Source organism: Neoarius graeffei, chromosome 22, assembly GCF_027579695.1.
Source record: "Neoarius graeffei isolate fNeoGra1 chromosome 22, fNeoGra1.pri, whole genome shotgun sequence".
NCBI classification, from domain to species: Eukaryota; Metazoa; Chordata; class Actinopteri; order Siluriformes; family Ariidae; genus Neoarius; species Neoarius graeffei.
In genome coordinates, this window is record NC_083590.1 from 57614299 (window position 1) to 57623680 (window position 9382).

At 39.9% G+C, this 9382-nt stretch overlaps 1 protein-coding gene across 10 annotated transcripts in view; it reads left to right on the plus strand.

Moving 5' to 3' along the window:
* Positions 1-5996, plus strand: part of LOC132870977 (zinc finger protein 345-like) — a 141729-nt gene extending 135733 nt beyond the window's left edge. For 9 of the 10 annotated variants that reach the window (XM_060905025.1, XM_060905034.1, XM_060905028.1 and 6 more), the window contains one exon: positions 712-5995. In XM_060905025.1, the coding sequence (XP_060761008.1) occupies positions 712-2222 (1511 nt within the window). In that variant the 3' untranslated portion in view covers positions 2223-5995. Of the gene's footprint in view, positions 1-711 lie in introns of all 10 variants that reach the window. The other variant, XM_060905035.1, reaches the window with a different exon arrangement.
* The last annotated feature ends 3386 nt before the right edge of the window (positions 5997-9382 follow it).

Below are 9382 nucleotides of genomic sequence, written 5' to 3' on the forward strand. Positions count from 1 at the left end.
AGGGGGAGGAGGCGCGCCACGTGCTGTTCCACCGGCCAACCCCACGCCTCTGCTGCCTGCTCAAAAAGAGCAAAGAAGGCTTCGGGGTCGTCATGTGGACCCATTGTTCCTGCTCCTTCTGGAGGGCGATCAGCGCCTGTTGCTAGCTCTGTTGAGCCATGGCGAGGGCATGGACCAGGTCCTTGAAGGGGGAGGACTCCATGTGGCCGTTCTCTTCTGCACTCGTTCACAGGTTTTGGTACCACTGTTGCATCTGACCAGGTAGGTGGAGCACAGAAGGACGGCGGGCTAGAATTGAGTTCACAAAAACTTATTTTTAGCTTTTCAGCTTTCCACACTTTCCCAGCCACGCACGCACACAAGTGTTCTGGTTGGGGAGAGAGCTGCCTTTCTTTGCTTTCTCTCTCTCTCCTTTGAAAGGGTGTGGTCACTGGGGAAGACACATAAACACAGGTTAATTCCCATCAGGTGCAATGATTCCACAACTTACCTTCCCTGACTCCGCCCTCCATTCACCGACTGCCGCTTGGCCACGCCCCCGCTGCCACAGTCCTCAAACTATTTTTTTTGTCTCAGTCTTTATTCATGTAGAATCTTGAATGTTTGAGATTCAGTAAAAATGCTACCTTACATTGGGTTTGTGTTGTTAGTTTATAATCTTGTTGCATTCCATGTTCAATTTCTGCTATTTTTGTCCTTTCATTTCTCCAGAAGTAAAGAACACTGAAGTAAAGAATGCACTGCTGCAAGTCTTTTCCTGCTCCACATGTCCTCGTTCCTATACATCTCAAATTTACCTCAACAAACACATCCAGAGATGCCACTATAAAGAGTATGTGGGACTACGGGAATCAGGAGAGATTAAATATGAGCTTGAGATCCCCTCCAGATGTCAGCCAACATCAACTAATACTCTCAGTTCTGACACTTCTCATGATGCTATACAGAAGGAAATTCACCACTGCTCAGACTGTGGAAAGAGTTTTGGTCATCAGAATGCATTCAAGACGCACCAGCGCATTCACACAGGAGGAAAGCCGCATCACTGCTCACAGTGTGGTAAGAGTTTTACTGGACAGAGTGATCTCCAACGACACCAGCGCATTCACACAGGAGAGAAGCCGTATCACTGCTCACAGTGTGGGAGGAGTTTTACTCAGCATAGTGATCAACAACACCAGCGCGTTCACACAGGAGAGAAGCCGTATCACTGTACACAGTGTGGGAAGAGTTTTACTTATCGAAGTGCTCTCCAAATACACCAGCGTGTTCACACCGGAGAGAAGCCTTTTAACTGCTCACAGTGTGGGAAGAGTTTGAGTGAACGGAGTGCTCTCCGAAGACACCAGCGCATTCACACAGGAGAGAAGCCGCATCACTGCTCACAGTGTGGGAAGAGTTTTACTCGGCAGAGTGATCTCCAACAACACCAGCGCATTCACACAGGAGAGAAGCCATATCACTGCTCACAGTGTGGGAAGAGTTTTACTGGACAGGGTGATCTCCAACGACACCAGCGCATTCACACAGGAGAGAAGCCGTATCACTGCTCACAGTGTGGAAAGAGTTTTACTCAGCAGAGTGCTCTCCAACAACACCAGCGCATTCACACAGGAGAGAAGCCGTATCACTGCTCACAGTGTGGGAAGAGTTTTACTCGGCAGAGTGCTCTCCAACAACACCAGCGCATTCACACAGGAGCGAAGCCGTATCACTGCTCACAGTGTGGGAAGAGTTTTACTCAGCAGAGTAATCTCCAGCAACACCAGCGCATTCACACAGGAGAGAAGCCGTATCACTGCTCACAGTGTGGAAAGAGTTTTACTCGGCAAGGTGATCTCCAACAACACCAGCGCATTCACACAGGAGAGAAGCCGTATCACTGCTCACAGTGTGGCAAGAGTTTTACTCGGCGGAGTAATCTCCAACAACACCAGCGCATTCACACAGGAGAGAAGCCGTATCACTGCTCACAGTGTGGGAAGAGTTTTATTGAACGGAGTGCTCTCCGCCGACACCAGTACAGTCACACAGGAGAGAAGCCGTATCACTGCTCACAGTGTGGCAAGAGGTTTACTCGTCAGAGTACTCTCCAACAACACCAGCTCATTCACACAGGAGAGAAGCCGTATCACTGCTCACAGTGTGGGAAGAGTTTTACTCGTCAGTGTCATCTCCAACAACACCAGCACATTCACACAGGAGAGACGCTGCATCACTGATCACAGTGTGGAAAGATGTTTACTTATTCAGTTACATTTAAGTACACTAACTCAGAGACATTGCATGATTTAAAGTAGGCACATTAAATATAGTTGTTATTATGACTGTTTTGGCTGAAAATGACCTTTAATTTGAAATTTATTGTTCATGTTACATGACTGTTTTAAAATACGTACCTTTATGGTGATGTTTAAAACAAGATTATTAATGTTTTCTTTTGACCTTAAGTAATCATTAATTACCAATATACAAGTAACGATTAAACTGCAATTCTCATCAGTGTAGTACTGCAGCATGAGACAAATTGTTAATGGAATTATTACTGAACAGGAGTTTAACATTACTATGTTTAACGGAAATGTGGATCAAACCAAATGACGATGGAGCAGTGAAATGAAGCTTGTCCAGTTATATGCATCCGCCTCGTCTCACTGGTAGAGGAGAAGGCATCGGTTATTTATAATCATAATTTAGGAGTCGTACAAAAACCTGAACAAAAATTCAGTCTGTTTGAAGTTCTTTATCCTAACATATGTAGCCAAAAAAAGTCTATGTAGTTGATTCAGCTCATTATTATTTATAGACCCATGGTCTATATTCTGAAGTTCTTTCTGAATTTGCGGATTTCTTTAGACAACGAGTTAATTGTTAGACATTATTTGTTTTGATCACCTGGAAGACTCTGAGAACAGCATTCGTGTCCATTCTAGATTCAGTAGGGGTTAATCAGGATATCATAGGACCTAACCCTATTTTTGTTCAGGTTTTTGTATGATTCCTAGTGGTCACACACTCAATCTAATACTTGTATATATATTAAACATAGGAAATATCGTCACTTCCACAGTCTGAAGCTCCCTCAGATCATCTCCTCTCTTTTGAAATGTCTTAGCAATAGTATGCGTACCTTGCACACCATCGCGTCAAAAGTACATTCACGTCAACGACTGCATAAAGTTTTATCAGTAGTCTTCAAAGTTATCAACTTTGATTGGCTCACAGTCAGACCCCACAGAACTTGATCAGCTAACTGAATGCTGAGAGTCAACATTCTGCTTTACTTTAGATAATGTAGCTCAACTTAAAAGAAAATAATTCAGCAGAAAAAAAAAAAACCTAGCACCCTGGTATAACAATCACACATGCGCCTTAAAACATAAAATTAGAAAATGGCATCAAACAAAATTGATTGTATTCCAATTTGCATGGAAGGAGAGCCTCTGGAACTACATGGACAAGTTTTTAATGCTGGTTTATCAACAATTTTCTCCACCCTAATAGAAGATGATAAAAATAATCTTAAATTATGTAATACATGTGAGGGAAATTTAGTGGATGAACATTCCTATTCTCTGTGTTTGTGTGTTGAGCTCAAGTGGCCTAGTGTACTGAGAAAGATGTTTTTCCCATGTTGTAATCGCCTTTCTGTGGCCTTGGTGGTGATAAGCAGGGTGTCTGAGTTCTCCATAACTACGTATCCGCCTGCACATACCAGAGCACGCCAGGTGGACGCTTTAACAAAGCTTCATAGAAAATCTTGAGCCAATCATGTGAAGATGCAAGCAGTAAGCAAATGCCTTTAGAGTATAATAGATAACAGCCACTAAAACACAACTCAGAGTGGGCGTACTCTCAGCATCATCAGAAGTGGTGTCGTCTTCTTTTTTCCTTTCCTATTTTTTATGTCTGTTATATATGATCTACTATAATAAATAACTGAAAAGACAACTGCTAAGCATTGTGAAGTGTTTATTAGAAGTTTCCATTACAGTTTGGCGTCCCTGGGTGGGCCCTATGCGTCTGATCCTCGGACGACGGGACACTCCCAAGGCTACGGTGCGGAGCTGTGAACTCGGACGAGAGACCAGACCGTCAGGGCTCACCGAACCAGTAAGTGATAACTTTGCATTCTTGTGTAAAGAAATTAGTGGAAACAGAATTTAAAGACTGATACAAGAGATGGACAGAGATTGCCCCAGTCATCAGGCAAAAATATCAAACTATTAATTTAAAACTAGACAATGTGTTAAGTACCCCTAGAGAGAACAGTATAACTACATCACAACAACAATTTGTTTTACACCCCTTAGAGAGACTGAACTAATTTCACTTATTTCCTCATCAAAATCTTCAACCTAACAGATAATACCAGAAGCAATCAAACCTCTTTGAAAAACAATTATTCTTTTAGCAATGGCTGTGTACCTAAATCCTTTAACCTAGCAGTTGTCATACCCTTGATTAAAGAACCTCACCTCAACCCTTGTCAGCTGTCCCAGTATAGGCCAATATCAAACTTCCCATTTATCTCCAAGATCCTCGAAAAAACTGTGGCATAACAGTTATGCTCATATCTACATGGAAGTAACATCCCTCAAAGGTATCAATCAGGATTTAGACCTCATCATAGCACAGCGACAGCACTGGTTAAAGTAGTAAATGACCAACTACTGGCTCCTGATCAGGGTTGTGTCTCTTTGCTTGTGCTGCTTGACCTTAGTGCAGCTTTTGATACCACTGATCATACTATTCTCCTTGATGGACTAGAAAATGTCATTGGTGTTAAAGGAACGGTCCTCTGGTGTCTCAGGTCTTATTTAACTGATCATTGTCAGTTTCTATATGCAAATGGTGACTAGCATGCATACAGAAAAGTTTGGTGTTCCACAAGGTGCTGTCTTTGGCCCATTGCTTTTTTTCTTAAAAATATGCTACCTCTGGGTACTATTATTTGTAAGCATGGTATTACTTTCCACTGTTATGCTGGGGGCACAGTTGTATGTTTCAGCAAAGCCAGATGAGAGACACGAGCTTAATAAAATTAAGGAATGTGTAAAGGACATTCGACACTGGATGCTTATTAACTTCCTTCTACTTAATTCTGGCAAGACATTACAAGGACCACATGCAGCTAGAAGTAAATTTTCTGATTAAATAGTAACTCGAGATGGCCTTTCTATTTCTTCGTGGGCAGCAGTAAAAGACTGGTGTGATTATTGGCTCCAGTCTTTCATTTGAAGCCCATGTAGATAATATTGCTTGGATAGCCACCTTTCAGCTCAGAAATATTGCAAAAAAATAAGTAACACTGTAACTACATGATGCAGGAAAACTAGTTCATGATTTTATTACTTCTAGGTTGGATTGTTGTAATGCCTTACTGTCTGGATGTTCCAGTAGGTGCATAAACATGCTCCAGTTAGTTCAAAATGCAACAGCAAGAGTCCTTACAAGAACTAGAAGATATGACCACATCAACCCTGTCTTATCCACACTGCATTGGCTCCCAATCCAATTTCATATTGATTATAAAATACTACTATTGACCTTTAAAGCACTGATTGGTCTCGAGCCACAGTACCTGAGTGAATACCTGCCATGCCTACTAAGATCAATAGGTATAGGCTATTTTTTGGCACCTCAAGTAGAAAAGGCTACATCAGGGGCAGAGCTTTCACTTACAAAGCCCCATATTTATGGATCAGCCTTCCAAGTAGTGTTCATGACTCAGACATAGTTTAAGTCTAGGGTTAAGGGGTTAGGATTCGGTTTCATGGAGGCCGTGTTATGCACTGTCCCTCCTAGGGCTTCTCCTTGATGTTCCACCAATGCCATGCAGTCATCCCCGTGTTGCATTTGGGTTTTTCTTGGGGGAGGCTTTATTTTAAGATTGTGAATAGGGAAGAGGGAAACAATGAAGGTGAGGTGATGGGTTATGGTAAGGTTTTAGGGGTTAGGGTTGGGTTTAGGGGTGAGGGTTAATTTTGGGGTAAGATATAGTGTTAGTTGAGGGTAGGGGTTGTAGAATAACTCTGCTATGCGCAGACCTATTGGAGTTTTGGGGGTGGAAAGAGAGGGCCTGGTGAGGCAAAAGCCTGTAATCAACAGAAAAGTAGAAATATTCAGCGAATTTGTTCCAGTAGCCTAATCAATATAAAATTAGATCATACTGACTGTACAGCCGCTGCCAGCACCTTTGATCTAAAGGTGGGGCTATTAAATATTAGATCTCTTACATCTAAAGCACTAATGGTTAATGAACTCATTACTGATCAGGAGTTTAATGTACTTTGTTTAACTGAAACATGGATTAAGCCAAATGAATATATAGCATTAAATGAAGCGAGTCCTCCTGGATACAGTTATATACACCAGTCTTGTCTAACTGGCAGAGGAGGAGGCGTCGCGGTTATTTATAATGATTATCTAGGTGTAACACAAAAACCTGGTTATAAATGTAATACATTTGAAGTTCTTCATACTAATATAATGTATGTAGCCTTGAAAAATAGGTCTACCCAGTTAATTCCATTACTTATTATTTACAGGGCCCCGAGGCCATATTCGGAGTTTCTTTCTGAATTTGCAGATTTTATCTCAGATCTGGTTATTTCCTTAGACAAAGCTTTAGTTGTTGGAGATTTTAATTTTCACTTCGATAACCCAGAAGACTCTTTGAAAGCAGCGTTTGTGTCCATTTTAGATTCAGTATGGATTAATCAGAATGTCATAGGACCGATCCATAATGGTGGTCACACCCTCGATCTAATACTAACATTCGGGTTAAACGTAGAAAATATAGTCATACTTCCACAGTCTGAAGTTATCTCAGATCATTATCTCATCTCATTCAAAATATGTCTGAGTAATAATATATGCACCTCACCACGCTCCTGTATTAAATGTACATTCACGTCAACTACTGCACAGAGCTTTATAAATGATCTCCCAGAGTTATCAACTTTGATTGGGTCACTGTCAGCCCCTGCAGAACTTGATCAGGCAACTGAATGCTTGGAGTCAATGTTCCGCCATACTTTAGATAATGTAGCTCCTCTTAAAAGGAAAATGGTCAGAGACAAAAAAATTAGCACCCTGGTATAATGATGACACTCACACTTTCAAACAGACCACTCAAAAATTGGAACGTAAATGTCGTCAAACAAAATTGGTAGGATTCAAATGAGCATGGAAGGAGAGTGTTAGGTTTTATTATATGTAGGTTATATGTAGGTTTATATAAGTATTAATTCTTGGCCAAGAAGTTAGCAAATTATTTTGTGACAAAATTATATTATTAGTTGAAATGACCTTATGTATCGGCTGGACATTGTTTGGGAACATTTTGTTTATTTTGATATGAAATGTGTATTTTTGATCAGAGATGTGTCTGAAAGATCCGCCAAGGTCTGTTTTGATGTCAGATCGACCCACACACACTCGCAGAGGCATAGGGATTAAAGGTTTAAATTTAAAGCCATGATTCAACTTAGTTTTATAGCTAGGATTGTGATTTAAGAGTGTTAGAGTTAACCAGCTTCTTTAATGTTGAATCTGAAGTTGAAATGATTGAATGTTAGATGTAAGGCTGCCTTAAGTGATTCATGTTAGTTTTATAATTTATAGATTTGTATTAGCCTTATTGCTGAACAAAGTGTTAAGATCCTTTATTATTATTTTTGGACGATTACATATACTATGGTAATGATTTAGATTTAATTGTTAGGTCTAAGATGCATTTTATTGATTAATGTTAGTTTTATAGTTTTAAGTTAGTTTTATAATTACAGAATATAATTTGGGATTGTTAAGACTTTATGATCCTTTTTTTGGACTATTGCATATACTATGGCAGTGATAAAACTAATTTAGTTTTTGGTTTTTGTTATGAGTTTAATTCTGAATCCTGTTAGTTGGTTTGCCAGACATATTCTCATTTTTCTTATGTTTCGTATGACTTTCTTGTTTAAGTTTGTTCTTATTTTTTTGTTTACTTTCTTATAACATTCTTTGTTTTAACATTGTTAAAGACATATTGTTATTTATTATTTTGCTTATGATTGTCTTACTATATATTGATGAAATCAAGATGTAATTTACTGACTTAGCACACATTCATGTGTTAAGAAATTATGATTTTAATATGTTAGCTATTAGATCCTTTTCTGTGTAATTTGGCATTAATTTCTGATGTATTATTCTTTGACTAAGACTTCGTCGACTAGACATATTATCGGTGTTTAAAAATTCCCTGCCCTATGTTATATCTGACCTGAAGGGGTGTACGTTTGCAGAGACCTTTAAAATCTGTCTGTACCTTGCTATTATGTCATATGATCAGAAATGTTATTATATTATGATTGATTCAAGATTTATACACACACACATTCCTACACAGACGCACACACATAACACACACACACACATTCCTACACAGACGCACGCACATTTGCGTACATATGTAGACAAAACATAAACACAGAGATAAATGGATGCTATAAAATGTTTTCAAAAATGTTTTCATTTTGACGAAGTGACTGTGAATAAACTGGCTGTGAAACCTTCCTGGTTTTCCTGGTCTGTTGCTTTCGCGGTATTTCGTCCCGGATCCGAGGGGCACGAAGGCATCGGGGTCTCGAGAAATAAGGACCGTTCAGACTGGGTTGGACCCTAACAATTTGGTGGCCCGTATGGGGATTACTTCCAATCAGGTAAGGAGTAAATTATTTTAATTGATTAATTTGATTGGTTAGACTTCCGCCTGGTTGGTAGTAATAGAAAAAAAAACCCAGTTGTTTAGTATTTTGGTTATGTTATTGGTAATCCTCGTGAATAGGCATGGGACGTTTTGGTGAACGTCGTAGACTTTTGTTTATGGGAAGATTAGATTTTTTGGTGAACCTCGTGGAAGAGCCACGGGAAGATTGGATGTCCTCGTGTAAAAACACAGGAAGGTGACCCTCGTAATTTCTTTACTGGAAGAGCGCGCTTTATGAGTTAAACCCATAATAATAATTAATCTCGAGACTGATTCCTTCGTGCAGCCATTATGGGGGGTAATTGTAATGAGGAGGTACTCAGACCCGATTCTGAAGATACTCCACGGGATTGGATGAATCGATGTGATTTAGAACTCTACACTACTCCTTGGTTAGACCATTTAGCCGAATGGTCAGAAATACAACCTCAGTCTTTAATTTATCCTCGTGCAGGAACTTTTAAATCAGACTACCTCTTTTTGGCACATAAACAGATATATGAAGGATTTGGCAACCCAGAATGGGATTATGATTATATGAAAAAGCAAATCCAAAAAAGCAGAGAATGCACGCACATCAGTAGCACAGGTGCTGGACCAAACAGAAGATAACTAAAAGAA